General features: G+C 61.2%; 1 protein-coding gene across 8 annotated transcripts in view; it reads right to left on the bottom strand.

The window, feature by feature from the left end:
• The window catches only part of SNAP47 (synaptosome associated protein 47), a 65,543-nt gene that overhangs the window by 10,428 nt on the left and 36,028 nt on the right, over positions 1-19,087 (bottom strand). For 3 of the 8 annotated variants that reach the window (XM_064595657.1, XM_064595656.1, XM_064595655.1), the window contains exon 4: positions 16,640-16,764. The exons of 3 other annotated variants lie outside the window; for them this stretch is intronic. In XM_064595657.1, coding sequence (XP_064451727.1) covers positions 16,640-16,764 — 125 coding nt within the window. 2 more of the 8 variants (XM_064595663.1, XM_064595662.1) reach the window with 2 other exon arrangements.

Below are 19,087 nucleotides of genomic sequence, written 5' to 3'. Positions count from 1 at the left end.
ACCCCCAGGGAGCTCTGACCCCCCCCAGGAAGCACTGACCCCCCAGGGAGCACTGACCCCCAGGGAGCACTGACCCCCCCAGAGAGCACTGACCCCCAGGGAGCTCTGAACCCCAGGGAGCACTGAACCCCAGGGAGCTCTGACCACCCCCAGGGAGCTCTGACCCCCCTCAGGGAGCTCTGACCCCCCCCAGGGAGCACTGAGCCCCCCCAGGGAGCACTAACCCCCAGGGAGCACCGAACCCCAGGGAGCTCTGAACCCCAGGGAGCACTGACCCCCCCCCAGGGAGCACTGAACCCCAGGGAGCTCTGACCCCCCCCAGGAAGCACTGACCCCCCAGGGAGCACTGACCCCCAGGGAGCACTGACCCCCCCCAGAGAGCACTGACCCCTAGGGAGCTCTGAACCCCAGGGAGCTCTGAACCCCAGGGAGCACTGACCCCCCCAGAGAGCACTGACCCCCAGGGAGCACTAAACCCCAGGGAGCTCTGAACCCCAGGGAGCACTGACCCCCCCCAGGGAGCACTAACCCCCAGGGAGCACCGAACCCCAGGGAGCTCTGAACCCCAGGGAGCACTGACCCCCCCCAGGGAGCACTGAACCCCAGGGAGCTCTGACCCCCCCCAGGAAGCACTGAGCCCCCAGGGAGCATTGACCCCCAGGGAGCACTGACCCCCCCCCCCAGAGAGCACTGACCCCTAGGGAGCTCTGAACCCCAGGGAGCTCTGAACCCCAGGGAGCACTGACCCCCCCAGAGAGCACTGACCCCCAGGGAGCACTAAACCCCAGGGAGCTCTGAACCCCAGGGAGCACTGACCCCCCCCAGGGAGCACTGACCCCCCCCAGGGAGCTCTGAACCCCAGGGAGCACTGAACCCCACCCAGGGAGCAGTGACCGCCCCAGGGAGCACTGACCCCCCCAGAGAGCACTGACCCCTAGGGAGCTCTGACCCCAAGGGAGCACTGACCGCCCCCAGGGAACTCTGAACCCCAGGGAGCACTGAACCCCAGGGAGCACTGACCCCCAGGGAGCTCTGACCCCCCCCAGGGAGCACTGACCCCCCCAGGGAGCTCTGACCCCCCCAGGGAGCACTGACCCCCCATCAGGGAGCTCTGACCCCCAGGGAGCACTGACCCTCCACCAGGGAGCTCTGACCCCCAGGGAGCACTGACCCCCCCCAGGGAACACTGACCCCTCCCCCCAGGAAGCTCTGATCCCCAGGGAACACTGACCCACCAGGGAGCACTGACCCCCAGGGAGCTCTCATCCCCAGGGAACACTGACCCCCAGGGAGCTCTGACCCCCCCCAGGGAGCACTGACCCCCCCCCCCCGGGGAGCTCTGACCCTCTGAGCCCTGGGGGGTCAGAGCTGAAGCAGATGAGGCATCAGCCCTCTGGCCCCGCTCCAGGCCACAGCCCCCACACCTCCTGACAAGGCCCCTGAGGCACTGCTGTTCCAGCCACACAGCATAGCAGGGGGCGGGGGGTCGGCTGGCCCAGGGACCATCCAGGACCCAATCCCTGTCTTCATTACCTGTCTGCACCCACGTACCTAGCTGCAGACGGAAGTGGAAGAAAAGCCAAACCCCTGTCCTGCCCATCTGTTGGAAACACTTCACAGATCCCTCCGCAGCTCGAGGTGACGAATCAGCTACCACAGCACAACCCTGTGGGCGCACCTGGGGCTCCTGGAGGCCAGGCCCCTTACCCCCTCTCTGGGACTCACATCACGCTTCATACGTCTCACGCACTGCTGAGAACAGCCACTTGACTGCAATCCTATCGAGACTACTCGCATTGTGAAATGTACTTTAACCACATGCGTGGTGAGCGGGCCTTTAAAAATTTAGTATCCTCAAGCTGACAACAAAAAGGAACGATTTTAAGAGCAATCTTAATGACCAACTACTTGCAATAAATGTTAATGCCTCTTTTAGGGAAAGTTTCAGATCCCTGGTTAGGTCAAGACAAAGGAACTGCAGACTGTGAATCATCAGAGGAGTCCTGGGTGCCCGTTTACCAACTCGCAGTGGATCGACCGTGTACGGCCGTGCTCCTAGTCCTCTGTCCCGTGGGAAGGATGTCAGCAGCGAGGGTCCCAGCTCTAACTGAGCTGGCAGCGCACCACGCTGCACACGGAGATCAACGTCATGGGCACGGCCAGGGGACGCTGCAGCCTGGGAGCGGCCCCAGGTCAAGGAGAGCACGCGGCACCCAGAGGAAGCGAGGGAGGGCGTGGCCACGGTGTCCGTGCGCTCAGCTCACACGAAGCAGCCTGGCACTGCCCACCACCACGTGGGCGAGCTGCTTCGTCTGGCACACGAGGACCAGAATGGAGGCAGGGAGGTGGCCAGAGGATAGTAAGATCAAGTCCGTCCTCAGGAATGGGGAGGCTCGAATGAGTTCACAAATGTGAACAAGCTGTGAAAACTATAAAGTGTGATGTGAGGTGCCCCCGCCAAGTCCCGGAAGGCTCAGTGGCAGGAGTCCCGCGCCGCACCCATGCTGGAGAGGGACCCGAGGCCATCTGCAGTCACACGTGCTTGTGACAGAGGCAGGACGCAGCCCACATCTCTCTGCAAACAACGGCATCATCCCCGGGAGCTCCGTCCAGGCGCCGAGGAAGAAATCCTGGCCCAAGGTAGCAGGCTCAGACACCAGCCTTTTGCGCCCTCCTCTGGGGGCCGCTGAGTCACTGGAAAAACTGGACGGAGCTCTGGAAAGTATACTGTGGGGTCAGTCGGCTCCGAGGGACGGGCTGGATGACCTCATACAGGAGGTCTTTTCCACCGCGTTCCTATGACCTATTATGGCTGAGGCCCAAACGGCACAATAAACAGTCGCAGCTCAGCACGGTGGGACGCAGGTCCTTGAGCGCTCCTCTGCTCAATGACCCCTCCCAGCTGGCCTGCACTTTTCCGGGCACTCACGGGGCTGCTCTGCCAGGCACGGGCACACCACAGCCCCGGGGAGACCAGCCTCTGCCGCCCGCTCGCCCCTGACGTCCCAGCCACGCGCGGCCCCCCGCCCTGTGTGGGGCAATCAGGCCACACGCGCTGTCTGCAACCTCTGCGCCCTTCTCAACTACACCAAGTGTCCTTTGGGCCCAGCAGGCTCTGAGCTGTGTCCTGTGTGGATGGCCCATCGTCCATCCACAAGTAGACAGTCAGGACACAGGACCGGAGAAGAAGGGAGACGTTGTCCCGAGCCGCATCCAATCCGTGCCCATCAGACAAGCACGGCTGGTGGCACGGGGGTGCCGTGTGCCCAGCTTCCCTCCATCGCGTGCCCATATGCTGGTACGGGGACGTGACCCTGGGGGTGGAGGCAGGCATCCACGCAGCTCTGCCTCCTGCTTCCCGAATGAGGGGGAGGCCCGTGGGGCGCCGTGAACCCGCAGACCGAATGCTTCACACATCAGGCTGACAGGACGCGCCCGAGAGCCCCAGCTAGCAGCCAGCTCACAGTACGGCCCGGACACGATGAGCCCGTGGATGACGGGCGCCACTGTGCGACGGTGTGGACAGGGACTGCACACGTTCCTTAAAAAGGCCAAAGGGCCTTCACAGGGATCAGCAAGCCATTCAGCCCCGGGCAGAGGGCGGGAGCCCGGGCCTGCTCCTGGAGCCCCGAGTGGCTATGGCAAAGGTGCCCTGTAAGGAGAGCCACACCTGCGACTTTCAATTTTCTAACGCTCACATCCTCAACAGTAAAAACAATAAGCGTTTCTTTTTTTTTTTTAAAGATTTTATTTATTTGACAGAGAGAGAGAGAGCACAAGTAGGCAGAACAGCAGGGAGAGGGAGAGGAAGAAGCAAGCTCTCCACTGAGCAGGGAGCCCGACGTGGGGCTCGATCCCAGGACCCTGGGATCATGACCTGAGCCGAAGGCAGCCGCTTAACGACTGAGCCACCCAGCGCCCCAACAATAAGCATTTCTTAAAGTTTCATTTATTTAAGTAATCTCTACATCCTCACATGGGTCTCAAACTCAGACCCCAAGATCAAGAGTCGCACGCTCCTCCGACGGAGCCAGTCAGGTGCCCCGTAAAAAATGACAAGCATCGTTAATCTTAACAGTGCCTCTTGTTTAACCGAACCAAATAAAAATATTATCGTTTCCCCATGAAATCAACATGAAGGATAAGGACCCAGATCTGTTCTTTGATAGCTGGTGAACGGTATACTCAGGGCACATCTCCGCACGGCTCTCCCACCGAGGGCCACGCTCCGTGACGGCCCCTACCGTCTCCCCGCCCACAGGAGCAGCGGCACCGGGAGGAATTCCTACGGTCCTGAGTCTATGCTTCGTACGCACAGAAGCACGGCGATAACAGGCACAGCGCTTACTTTGTGAGCAAGACCAACTGACGTAGCTACGAAAGCCGAGCATTTTATGGAGTCCGTAGCGCACACTCGGGCTCGTTCCTATGGGACTGATTGTGAAAATGTCTCACTGAGACCCCCTCCTTCGCAGCTTCAAATGCTTCCAACTGCGCTTGAAATGAGCTAATACTGCAAAAACCCGAGTGATCTGCACAGCTACCAGTCTGCAAAGAAAGTTACTGAGTAAGCTTCGAACTAGGAGTCCCTCTGGAGTGTTGGTCCAGTGTTTTTCCCTTTAAGGAAGGGACTGGACACATTAAATGCCATCATGTGCATTCCACAGAACACGGGGTGGAAAGACTGCGGAACACGAAGTCTGGCCAGACCTTCACGCAGTTGTGACTTCTGCGGCCCAGGATGACAAGCTGTCTAGTCATCAGTGTGTCACCCCGCCAGGCTCTGAAATATCAGCTGGCCGCCCAGAGGAACCTCCGACCAGGCTCCGCGCTTTCTTCCTCGAGCCCCTGCCACACCAGTAAGTAAGCCCGGTGACCAGCCATCTCGCGGACACGTCTGCCCCTACACAGAAAGTGCACCGAGCCGAGGAGAGAGAAGCACTCCTGCACACAAGCGTAGGCGAGACACCGTCTGGGAGCAGCCTCTGGAAAGAAACCGCAGAAATACTCAGCGATCTGTAGCCCGGAGGGCTGCAGGCGCTCAACCAAGTCTGCACAGGAGGCCCCGTGCCCCGCGGGCTGGGTGCGTCAGCGACTGGAGGGGGTGGGGACACACGGCCCAGGCGACCCCGGCTGGGGGCAGGGGCGCCATGTGGTTCCCAGGGCCGAGCAGACACTCCTGTGCTCTCTGCTGCTCTGGACTCAGCCTGTACCTCCTAACCCTAATCCTAACCTCCCCGAGACCACAGACACAAGCAGGTACGGAGATGTTTCCATTTTGTTTATACCAACGGAAAAACAGCTCATCCAGCAGAGGAGGTCCGCTCACCAAACACCTGTGCTTAAATGTGTGCACCTCATGCGAGCCATCACGGTGTGGGAATCGGGGAATCAGAGGCCCCGGAGCGCCCGGCTTCAGGCGTTCACCACCTAACGCGTGGGCACGGAGCCTCCTGTGCAGACTTGGTTGAGCGCCTGCAGATCACTTGGTAGCTGTGCAGATCGCTCGGGTTTTTGCACACCCTCCTCTGCTGCAGGGGAGGACGCGGGGCGCAGAGGCGCGGGCCTTGATGTCTCCAGAACGTCTGTAATGTGCTGGTGGCCTCACTTAGGGTCTGAAAGAAGAAAATGTTTTGTTCTACTTCACGATGAGACTCCAGGACTCAAGGTATTACTGTATTCACATGAAACACCTAAAGTGAGTTTAGTATTAGCTAGCCTGTCTGCCCTGATCTTGTTATTAAGCTGACTCACTGAAAAGCTGTGAATTTTCTTGCAGTGAGAAATTAGCAACCATTTAAGAACAGAGCTGGGATAAATCAAGCTGTCTGCAACTCCAAATAGTTCTACCAGTTGGGACCATTAATATGCTATAGAGAAGGTAAAGAGGGAAAAACTGGCTTCCAGCACAGCCAAAGCTCTGGAGGCTGTAAAGAACATTCTAGGCTACAATCTGTCACATTCAGCACTCACAGACCACCCCCGCGTCCCACCCGTCCCTTCTGCTGCATTCCTTGAGGCCCCAAGGGCTACCTGTGGACAGCAGCACAGGGTTGTCTTCTAGGGAGGCCCCTGCCGCGGCCCCCTCCTCCAGACCCCCTCTCTGCAGTGCAGTGGGGGGGTCTGGGAGGGGGGAAGCCGACGCACCCGGTCCCCACAGTGCTGTCCCCACAGGAAGACTCTGAGAGCGGAGTCTCCAGGGATCTGTCAGCCCTCACTCCAGTTCCCAGTGGCCTCTCAAGGTCCAGACAGGGTCAGCACATGGTAAGCACCTCCCAGGGCTAGAGGGGGACCCTGAGGACCAGCTCACTCGCTATCAGCTCACGACGGGATTCAATAGGACTCATCCCAGAATACAAGAAAACAGACACAAAGGCCTAAAAACCACACACCACACTGAAAGAAATTAAAGAAGTCCAAAATAACGAGGGATGTTCGGTGTTCCTGGACTGCAAGACTTAATACTGGCAAGACGGCAAGACGCCTCCAAGTGACCTGCACATTCAATGCAAATCATATCAAGTTTCCAGCAGCCTCTTTATTCCCCCAGAAATGGAAAAATGGATCCTCAAACCCATATGGAATTGCAAGGAGCCCTGGAGGGCCAGAGCAATGCTGAAAAAGAAGAATGAAGTTGGAGGACTCACTTCCCCTCACCCGTCACCGGCAGGATTATAAAAGGGTGAAGCCATTACGGAGAACAGCCTGGCAGCTCATCAAAAATCTACATGTGGAATCATCTAGGACCGAGCAATTCCACGCCTCGCTAGGTATATGCCCCCAGGGAGCAGAGACAGGACCCACACAGATGTCTGCGTGTGTGAACGCTCAGGGAAGCACCACGCACAACAGCTGTGGATGAACGGACACACGATGCGGGCCACCCGTATGGCGTGCACCACTCAGCTGTGAAAAGGGAACACAGATCCGCCCGAAGACACGGTAGGGAGTGAGGACAGCCAGGCGTGGAAGGACACGTGCATGACAGACAGAAGACCGCAGGGGCCGGTGCTTCACGGGACCGTGTGGGATAGCGGCACGGCAGGGCGCCCCGCACATAAGCAGTGGGTGAAATGGCAATATTTACGTTATATACATTTACTACAATAAAAACACCATTCTAAAAGATAGCCAGGCACTCAGTAGTAGACGACCAAACACCCGACGGTAACCCTTCAGGCTCACTTGCAGGCTGACTGGGACAACAGGAAAGCATCGGTTCCCCGGCCCTCGATGGGCCTCGCGCCCCTCCCTCCGCACAGCCCAGCAGCTGCTCTGGAAGGTGCGCGGTGAGATGCGGCTCGCTCTGCAATCCCGTCCGCAGTACCAGATCCTGGTGTCCTTGTCTGGCACTCCCACCCTGTTCACCTTTCCGGGACAGCGGAGGGGACAGAATGTGGTCCAGATGGACCACAAGGGAGCCGTCCCTTCACGTGGCCCATGGTCGTCCCAGCTTTCTCAGCACTGCCCCAGAGAGCACACGGACCTGCCCTAGAGTGCTGGCCACAGCCGGCAGGATGTGAGCCCCGCGGGCTGTCCAGAGATTGCGGAGGGCAGCCCGAGGGGGGTGGCACATGGAACCACGGAGGGGGCCCGGGGCAGGGGTCTGTGATGGCAGGCTCGTGGCTACCAGTGAGCAAGGCAATAGCAGAACAGACGGGCAACACCCGGGCGCATCTGGAAGGTACAGCACGACGCTGTCCCGAGAGTCAGCTTGCGTTACTCGGGTTGTTTCTGCAGCAGGCGGTGACCAGGGTCAAGGGAGGTGCGCAGGCCACCCGGGCTGTGGGGTCGACAGGGCAGGGCCACACCAGTGCCTGGACCCCAGTTCCCAGGCCAGGGCTCGTCCTGTGACGCATGTCCTCTCACTTGAAATGTCAACTGTCATGGACGTCAGAAGTTACTGGGCACCTCTTCCCCGTTACCAAGGCTCTTCTCCTGGTTTAACAGATGACACAGGACATGACGAACACTTGTTAATAATTTACAAAGTAACAGATACTGAGATGAGTGGCCTAACTCATGGCTCGTATCTGGACTGGTATCAAAGCCATAAATACAAACATAACCTCCTCCCCTTTGTACTGCGCCCCGTAAGTAACGAAAGGAATGAACAACCTGAAAAAGGGCAGCAAGAGAACCTGAGGACAGTGGGCAGAAATCCAGAATTACATCATCTGCAGTCCTTCCAAATGGCTCATGGGACCAAATCCAGCCTCCCCGGCCTGGCACGCAGGTACCGGGGGGTTCACGGACAGGTAACACGCGGAGACCAGCGCTAAATCCTGAACTGCTAAGACACGGATTTGGGCTGAAGAAATGCGCCGATTCTGTATGGAAGAAATGACAGAGGAGGAGACACGGGAACTATGACAAGCGTAAACACCACACCAGAGAAGGGACAGAAGGGCTGAGCATGAAAGGTGCTCTGGTCTTCCTACGGGAAAGAGACGGTTTCTGCAGAGTGCCACAGAACTCAGCCGGGACCAGCTCAAGAAGGCACAGGCGGGCGGCAGAGGGGACACCGCACTCCACAGCCTCCTGCCCAGCCTCCCGCCACGACCCCACCGCCTGAGTCCGCTCGGAACAACCCACCCTCACCTCGGTTAGTTGGCGAGCTCTGTGACTGCTGTTTATGAGGAATCACACACCCCGCCGAACTCAGAAGGAGCTCAGAACCGTGACCTCACACCCCGAGTCCACATGCTGCACCCCGCCGTGGGGGACCGTGACCTCACACCCCGAGTCCACACGCCGCACCCCGCCGTGGGGGACCGTGACCTCACACCCCGAGTCCACACGCTGCACCCCAGCTATGGAGAACTGTGACCTCACACCCCGAGTCCACACGCAGCACCCCCGCCGTGGGGGACCGTGACCTCACACCCCGAGTCCACACGCTGCATCCCAGCCGTGGGGGACCGTGACCTCACACCCCGAGTCCACACGCTGCATCCCAGCTGTGGAGAACTGTGACCTCACACCCCGAGTCCACACGCAGCACCCCCGCCGTGGGGGACCGTGACCTCACACCCCGAGTCCACACGCTGCATCCCAGCCGTGGGGGACCGTGACCTCACACCCCGAGTCCACACGCTGCATCCCAGCTGTGGAGAACTGTGACCTCACACCCCGAGTCCACACGCTGCACCCCGCCGTGGGGACCGTGACCTCACACCCCGAGTCCACACGCTGCACCCCGCCGTGGGGACCGTGACCTCACACCCCGAGTCCACACGCTGCATCCCAGCCGTGGGGGACCGTGACCTCACACCCCGAGTCCACACGCTGCATCCCAGCTGTGGAGAACTGTGACCTCACACCCCGAGTCCACACGCAGCACCCCCGCCGTGGGGGACCGTGACCTCACACCCCGAGTCCACACGCTGCATCCCAGCTGTGGAGAACTGTGACCTCACACCCCGAGTCCACACGCAGCACCCCCGCCGTGGGGGACCGTGACCTCACACCCCGAGTCCACACGCTGCATCCCAGCCGTGGGGGACCGTGACCTCACACCCCGAGTCCACACGCTGCATCCCAGCTGTGGAGAACTGTGACCTCACACCCCGAGTCCACACGCAGCACCCCCGCCGTGGGGGACCGTGACCTCACACCCCGAGTCCACACGCTGCATCCCAGCTGTGGAGAACTGTGACCTCACACCCCGAGTCCACACGCTGCACCCCGCCGTGGGGACCGTGACCTCACACCCCGAGTCCACACGCTGCACCCCGCCGTGGGGACCGTGACCTCACACCCCGAGTCCACACGCTGCATCACAGCCGTGGGGGACCGTGACCTCACACCCCGAGTCCACACGCTGCATCCCAGCTATGGAGAACTGTGACCTCACACCCCGAGTCCACACGCTGCACCCCGCCGTGGGGGACCGTGACCTCACACCCCGAGTCCACACGCCGCACCCCGCCGTGGGGGACCGTGACCTCACACCCCGCGTCCACACGCTGCATCACAGCCGTGGGGGACCGTGACCTCACACCCCGAGTCCACACGCTGCATCCCAGCCGTGGGGGACCGTGACCTCACACCCCGAGTCCACACGCCGCACCCCGCCGTGGGGGACCGTGACCTCACACCCCGAGTCCACACGCCGCACCCCGCCGTGGGGGACCGTGACCTCACACCCCGAGTCCACACGCTGCATCCCAGCTATGGAGAACTGTGACCTCACACCCCGAGTCCACACGCCGCACCCCGCCGTGGGGGACCGTGACCTCACACCCCGAGTCCACACGCCGCACCCCGCCGTGGGGGACCGTGACCTCACACCCCGAGTCCACACGCTGCATCCCAGCCGTGGGGGACGGTGACCTCACACCCCGAGTCCACACGCTGCATCCCAGCCGTGGGGGACCGTGACCTCACACCCCGAGTCCACACGCTGCATCCCAGCCGTGGGGGACCGTGACCTCACACCCCGAGTCCACACGCTGCATCCCAGCTATGGAGAACTGTGACCTCACACCCCGAGTCCACACGCAGCGCCCCGGCCGTGGGGGACCGTGACCTCACACCCCGAGTCCACACGCAGCACCCCCGCCGTGGGGGACCGTGACCTCACACCCCGAGTCCACACGCTGCACCCCGCCCTGGGGGACCGTGACCTCACACCCCGAGTCCACACGCTGCATCCCAGCTATGGAGAACTGTGACCTCACACCCCGAGTCCACACGCTGCACCCCGCCGTGGGGACCGTGACCTCACACCCCGAGTCCACACGCTGCACCCCGCCGTGGGGACCGTGACCTCACACCCCGAGTCCACACGCTGCATCCCAGCCGTGGGGGACCGTGACCTCACACCCCGAGTCCACACGCTGCATCCCAGCTGTGGAGAACTGTGACCTCACACCCCGAGTCCACACGCAGCACCCCCGCCGTGGGGGACCGTGACCTCACACCCCGAGTCCACACGCTGCATCCCAGCTGTGGAGAACTGTGACCTCACACCCCGAGTCCACACGCAGCACCCCCGCCGTGGGGGACCGTGACCTCACACCCCGAGTCCACACGCTGCATCCCAGCCGTGGGGGACCGTGACCTCACACCCCGAGTCCACACGCTGCATCCCAGCTGTGGAGAACTGTGACCTCACACCCCGAGTCCACACGCAGCACCCCCGCCGTGGGGGACCGTGACCTCACACCCCGAGTCCACACGCTGCATCCCAGCCGTGGGGGACCGTGACCTCACACCCCGAGTCCACACGCTGCATCCCAGCTGTGGAGAACTGTGACCTCACACCCCGAGTCCACACGCTGCACCCCGCCGTGGGGACCGTGACCTCACACCCCGAGTCCACACGCTGCACCCCGCCGTGGGGACCGTGACCTCACACCCCGAGTCCACACGCTGCATCACAGCCGTGGGGGACCGTGACCTCACACCCCGAGTCCACACGCTGCATCCCAGCTATGGAGAACTGTGACCTCACACCCCGAGTCCACACGCTGCACCCCGCCGTGGGGGACCGTGACCTCACACCCCGAGTCCACACGCCGCACCCCGCCGTGGGGGACCGTGACCTCACACCCCGCGTCCACACGCTGCATCACAGCCGTGGGGGACCGTGACCTCACACCCCGAGTCCACACGCTGCATCCCAGCCGTGGGGGACCGTGACCTCACACCCCGAGTCCACACGCCGCACCCCGCCGTGGGGGACCGTGACCTCACACCCCGAGTCCACACGCCGCACCCCGCCGTGGGGGACCGTGACCTCACACCCCGAGTCCACACGCTGCATCCCAGCTATGGAGAACTGTGACCTCACACCCCGAGTCCACACGCCGCACCCCGCCGTGGGGGACCGTGACCTCACACCCCGAGTCCACACGCCGCACCCCGCCGTGGGGGACCGTGACCTCACACCCCGAGTCCACACGCTGCATCCCAGCCGTGGGGGACGGTGACCTCACACCCCGAGTCCACACGCTGCATCCCAGCCGTGGGGGACCGTGACCTCACACCCCGAGTCCACACGCTGCATCCCAGCCGTGGGGGACCGTGACCTCACACCCCGAGTCCACACGCTGCATCCCAGCTATGGAGAACTGTGACCTCACACCCCGAGTCCACACGCAGCGCCCCGGCCGTGGGGGACCGTGACCTCACACCCCGAGTCCACACGCAGCACCCCCGCCGTGGGGGACCGTGACCTCACACCCCGAGTCCACACGCTGCACCCCGCCCTGGGGGACCGTGACCTCACACCCCGAGTCCACACGCTGCACCCCGCCGTGGGGTACGGTGACCTCACACCCCGAGTCCACACGCTGCATCCCAGCCGTGGGGGACCGTGACCTCACACCCCGAGTCCACACGCTGCATCCCAGCCGTGGGGGACCGTGACCTCACACCCCGAGTCCACACGCTGCATCCCAGCCGTGGGGGACCGTGACCTCACACCCCGAGTCCACACGCTGCATCCCAGCCGTGGGGGACCGTGACCTCACACCCCGAGTCCACACGCTGCACCCCCGCTTGGGAGAACCGTGACCTCACACCCCGAGTCCACACGCTGCACCCCGCCGTGGGGGACCGTGACCTCACACCCCGAGTCCACACGCTGCACCCCGCCGTGGGGGACCGTGACCTCACACCCCGAGTCCACACGCTGCACCCCGCCCTGGGGGACCGTGACCTCACACCCCGCGTCCACACGCTGCACCCCCGCTTGGGAGAACCGTGACCTCACACCCCGAGTCCACACGGTGCATCCCAGCTGTGGAGAACTGTGACCTCACACCCCGAGTCCACACGCTGCACTCCGCTGTGGGGGACCGTGACCTCACACCCCGAGTCCACACGCTGCACCCCGCCGTGGGGGACCGTGACCTCACACCCCGAGTCCACACGCTGCACCCCGCCGTGGGGGACCGTGACCTCACACCCCGAGTCCACACGCTGCACCCCGCCGTGGGGGACGGTGACCTCACACCCCGAGTCCACACGCTGCATCCCAGCTATGGAGAACCGTGACCTCACACCCCGAGTCCACACGCTGCACCCCTGCCGTGGGGGACCGTGACCTCACACCCCGAGTCCACACGCTGCATCCCAGCTATGGAGAACTGTGACCTCACACCCCGAGTCCACACGCTGCACCCCGCCGTGGGGGACCGTGACCTCACACCCCGAGTCCACACGCCGCACCCCGCCGTGGGGGACCGTGACCTCACACCCCGCGTCCACACGCTGCACCCCCGCTTGGGAGAACCGTGACCTCACACCCCGAGTCCACACGCTGCACCCCAGCTATGGAGAACTGTGACCTCACACCCCGAGTCCACACGCAGCACCCCCGCCGTGGGGGACCGTGACCTCACACCCCGAGTCCACACGCTGCATCCCAGCCGTGGGGGACCGTGACCTCACACCCCGAGTCCACACGCAGCACCCCCGCCGTGGGGGACCGTGACCTCACACCCCGAGTCCACACGCTGCATCCCAGCTATGGAGAACTGTGACCTCACACCCCGAGTCCACACGCTGCACCCCGCCGTGGGGGACCGTGACCTCACACCCCGAGTCCACACGCCGCACCCCGCCGTGGGGGACCGTGACCTCACACCCCGAGTCCACATGCTGCAGCCCTCGTCACGGGAAGGACAGGAGGGCTTCTGGAGTCCCCGTCGCAGTGCTCACTGGTTATCCCCGTCTGGGGTGCTGTAAGGCCGGGCGGGGCCGGACAGCGCAGTGGATCCGAAGGAGTCGGGAAGAAAAGTCGGGGATGCAGGATGCCCTCAGGGCGCCAGGAGCTGCCTCCACCAGGGAGCCGACACAGGTCCCTAACAAACAAGCAGCAGCCTGCGACGGGAAAGGCCAGCACCTCAGATGTGAGACGGTTCAGGGCGCTCTGCCAAACCCATCCCAGGAATCCGCTTCCCTTCCTGGCCGCCGCCACCTCACCACCTCCCTGTGGACGGTGGACGCTGCAGTTACGGCCACCCCGGGGGCCCTGGGGGTGCAGTGAGAGCTGGCACAGGGCGCGGAGCCCACTGGCCCCGGGGAAACCACAGCCGGTCGTCTCTCAGCATGCCACTGCAGGGTAAGTCACCAAGACCCATTTCCACGTAACGATGGTAATCGCATCTGCCACAGAAACCACAGCTGAACGGGGGGGCTGGTTCTTGCATTTCTGTTTTCCCCAGAAATTTACCTCATTCCTACTTACGCTGGAGCTTCAACTCCACAGCTAAGAATTCTTCTCCAAATATGAAACATGTGTTTTACCTCCAGAAGACGATCTCTGGTGGAATTGGGCTGTCCCTGCAGGGAGGAGGACCGGCAGCTGGCTGTTGCGGAGCCTGCTCTCCTGCGGCAGCTCTCCCCAGCCCCACCACTCAGGGGTCACCACTTCCCTGCCCTGCGGCCAGCATCCTGACTCACGGCATCCGCTGTTCCCAGCACGGACACCACAGGGCTCGCTGACCTGCTGAGGACGCTCAGGACCGACCCCACAGTCACACACTCTCATGGAGAAGGAGGGTGAGGAAGCTTGCTCCCCACACAGCGGCTCATGTCTTCATCATCGTGACCTCTAGCACCTTGGCTAGAGGGCAGAGACTGCTGGTTTAAAACCGAAGGGCCCTCTCCAACTACATGGCCACCACCAGAATTAACAGACAAAATCGTGACGTTTCCCATCCAAAAGCCACGCTGTTGCCTTGGCCTTGACACAGCGGTGGGACGCCTTTGTAGGAGGGTGAGACAAGGGTCCCAGATCCCGTCAACCTGAGGCATGTGGGCTCACATCCACCCTCAGGAGAAAGGGAGCGTTTCCTTTATAGGATGAGGGTTTCATGTTCTGGGGTCAACACGAGCATCCAAAGCTGCAGTCAGTAACCTGCAGAATTTGCTGGTTGCCGCTAGAATGCAGCGTTTCTGTGGGTCATTACTCAAAGTGACTAAGTTAGACCAGGGGAAAGAGTGACAAATCATGCATATTTAAAATATCCCATAGCAAGGATGAACGCTTTTTTCCAGAAAGGAAATGGCTAAGCTTAAAGGAGGCTATGCCTATGTGGACACGTCAGTAAGACGACTTCTTTAAAAACAGGTTTGAGAGACACACGGTCTTCCTGTGCGCCTGGTGGGGGTGTGGTGCCATGGACAACACAGCCTCTCCAAAGCAGAGCCTGGATCCAGAGACACCTTGAGCTAGGAACCAGGGAAACCAAGTCAGGCAGCTGCAAACCAAAACCTCGACAGAGAAACAACGGAGTGTTTCCACAAATGCACTGTGAAGCCAATGGAAAGCGCAGAGCGAAGCCATTCCCTAAGAGGCCCTTTGCTGAGCGGCTGGTACAGGCCTCAGGCAGGTCGTGAGCTGAACAAACATGCAGCCCAAGTCCCTGAACGAGACGGCGTATGTCTGACGAACCGGGGCGAGCACGGCGCGGCGTGGGGCTTTCTAACAGTGCTTACGTTCTAAAGGTGTGCACAGAGATGTCTGTGAAGGATGGGACACGACGTCTATGGCACCTGCTTCAAAATGACTTAAAAGGAGAAAAAGAAAAAACACTGTACTGTCCAGCAATAACACAGGAAGACAACCTAAAAGTATTTCTGTCAGATGCCGTTTAAATTTCGACTTGCCGGACACGAAGCGGCAAGCATCCTCAAGAATCCAGTGTGAAGGCCTTGAGAGAGACTTGGGGGAGTGAGCACGCTTGGTTGTACACACATCTGTGGAGTCATGCACACGCACGGACAGACTCACGCACAAGCATTCACAAAGACACAGATGAACACACGCCCAGCACACACATGAACACACATACACAGAGCACACGCATGTACACACAGACACACAGCACACACGCACATCACACTTGTACACGCGGATGATCTCACAGCACACACATGAACACACACACAGCACACGCACATACACACCAGACACACAGCACACACGTGCACACACGCACATCACACATGTACACGTGGCTGATCTCACAGCACACACATGAACACACACAGAGCACACACACATACACACAGACACACACTGCACACGCACATCACACATGTACACACGGATGATCTCACAGCACACACATGAACACACACACAGAGCACACGCACATACACACCAGACACACAGCACACACGTACACACACCGCACATGCACATCACACTTGTACACGTGGATGATCTCACAGCACACACATGCACACACACACAGAGCACACGCACGTACACACCAGACACACAGCACACACATACACACACCGCACACACACATCACACATGTACATGCGGATGATCTCACAGCACGTGCACCCAGAGCACACACACGCGTATGCACAGAAAGCCCACATGTGCCTGCACGTCCCGCACACGCACAGCCCACACGGACACGTGCATATGCACACGTTCAACACACGGATGCAGCCAGCAGGCCAACTGCGTGTGCACAGGCACACGGGATGCGTGCATGCCACGGAACACAGGTAATTGGACCGGGCACCGCTCTTTCTCTGTTCTCCAGCCCCAGAGAGCAGAACAAAGTGGCTGGGCACACGGCAGCCCCCGTAGGCGAGGGGCCAGCATCAAGCAGGGGGGAGCTGGGTGCGGCAGGGGCGAGGCGGCCCCGTGAGCGCACGTTACCTGTCTCAGTTCCCGGGCGTCCCCCTCGGAAACCAGCGGCTCGCTCATCTGCAGCGGAAGCGGCTGGCCCTCCTGGCTCCCCGGGCAGGGCTCGCAGTGCGTGGCATGGTCCATCAGCCCAGACGCTGGAACGGAAAACCAAACAGCAGTGACACCTTCCCGGAGGCGTGAACAATGCAAGAACATTCCAAACTTCACGAGGAGTGATGTGTAAGACCGTCAGGGCTCTCTGAGCAGACGCAGTGTTTTCAACTCACGCACCAGTCTGTGGCCTCCGCGCCTGCCGGGGCGGTGGAGCTGGGGGGTCCGCCGCCCGAGCTCTGCTACGCTGAACTGGGGTGGGGGCTTGCCGAGCTCACTCCGACCCCGGCCCAAGCTGTGTCCTTACCCCGCTCCGATCAGAGAGGGCACCACTGACCGTGCTCTGGGTCTGGCTCTGTAACTGCTCTCTCAGGAAAGGCCCTTTATCCGCGTGCAGCCACTTTTCTTCTCTGGGGGAGACGGCTACACGTGGGGAGATTCAAACACGCCACTTGTGGGACCTGGTGAAATGCACATAAAGCACAGTGCTGGAAGCCGCAGCAACAGCTCGCCACCCCACAGAGCGCTGTGGTTCTCCAGAGCACAGGAAATGGCCAGCTGGTCGGGCCAAGCAAAGCTGGCTGTGTGGCCGCACGGAGGTGGGGCTGAGTCAGAGCGTAGCACGTGGCCGGGCCCTGCTCCGGGGTGTTCCTAGTCACACAGCACCTGTGCCTGGGCAGGCTCCCCGAGGAGCGGAAAGGTAGCCTGGAGACGTGGTGATAGCCGAGGGGGCCTCGCACGCCCCCGTGGCGGGCCACCTGTCCTTTGTTTAAAGAGCTGACTCCAACCACAGGCCTGGCACCACAGGGCCCAGGGAAGGGCATTGGCCAGGGTCTGCTGCCTACGCTTCCCCATGGTGCAAGGCACCTCAGTGACGCAGCACAGCGCGTTCGCGTATTGGGATGCTAGAAAGCGGACAGCTGTCTGGGTACCAGCACCAGCTCCTCTGGGCATTTCTCCGCTTCCGGGGAGTGGGGGGCACAGAAGGGCCAACAGGACCCTGGCGGTGCTGAGCAGAGCCGCCCGATGAATGCGCCGTCAGGAAGGGGGAGGGACAAGGAATGCGGTCTGGGCCACAGCTCCCCACTGGGCCCGAAGAGCAGGAGCCCGGCTGGGCACCCCCCCACCCCCCAACTAGCACACACAGAAATACCGCCTCTACTCTCATTTCCCAAAATAATCTGTACAAATCAAGATTCCCTGAGGACTGCCTGGCTGAGCAACGGAAGCATGGCCTCGTCCAGGATAAACGCAGGCTGCAGCGAGGACGAGGACGAGGACGAGGACGAGGACGAGGACGGCACAGGGTTCTCAGGGTCCTGGAGTGGAACAGGGCCCAGGCCAGACGGAGGGAGCTCAGGAACCAGTGCGCGAGCCAGAGCCGCACAGAGGCAGGACGCTGGGTCCCGGCCGGCCTCTGCTAGAGGAGGCTATGTGCAGATGCCCCCATGCTCTGTGCTCCTGTGAGGGGTGCACGCAGGAGGCCAGAGAACCCCTTAGTGTGCACCGTGCACACGGACGTCTGGTTTTCTAGGTTCTTCTTTAAGAACAGCCAAAGCTGACTGCAACCCATCAGACTGATCCCACCACCGGTGGTCTACAGTCTCAAAGCCCCATCCTACTCCAGCCTCCTAAAGGCTTTTACTCAGCAAGGAATTCTCCACAGCACGCCTCACGTGCTCTGAAATGTCACCACCCAAAATGGCAAATGGTGACAAGCACTTCCCTCAGATGGCTGCAGCAGAACACCGTCAGAGCTAGCTGGAAGATACGACGGCAGAAACAGCAACGCAAACGCGTTCCACCGGCTATTATTAGCCTCCAGGAAGTCATCAGGGCTAATGCGACGACACACACTGGTCCCAGGCCCATGCACTCCTGATCCAGCCACCCTGGCACCCCGTCCTTGGACCCCTGGTATGCCATCCCCGGGGTCCCCCATCCTCGGCACCCCATCCGCACACATCACACGCACAGATGTCCTCCACTCCGCCACCCCATCAGCAACAACCTTTGCTCATCGGTCCTGGCATCGTTCCTCTTGCACACCTTTGGTGTTCATGTGCTTGGTGACGCACTGCTTCTCTGAGGCGAAGGCCCACATCGGATTCACACCGGTGCCCGGCCTGGGCTCCTTCACCACTGCTGGTTTCCATTCCAAGACCTACAGCTATCTTCTGGAGGGACAGGCTGACCTTTTTTTGAATGTTTAGCAAAGTGAGTTTTACTTAACCAGAAAGCCAAAATAGAGAATTTTTCTTCCTGGAACACACTACGTCAGGGGTGTTTTTCACAACAAGCTGTGGGGTCAGCAGGATCGTGCATAGCACAGAGCTCGGCACCTCTGGTGCTCTGTGTTGAGACCTG

Source organism: Mirounga angustirostris, unplaced genomic scaffold (genome assembly GCF_029215605.1).
Source record: "Mirounga angustirostris isolate CCGP_5_RB_7025 unplaced genomic scaffold, mMirAng1.0.hap1 SCAF_7, whole genome shotgun sequence".
Lineage (NCBI taxonomy): Eukaryota > Metazoa > Chordata > Mammalia > Carnivora > Phocidae > Mirounga > Mirounga angustirostris.
The sequence above is the reverse complement of the archived record's forward strand: the minus strand, read 5'-3'. Positions and strand labels throughout refer to the sequence as shown.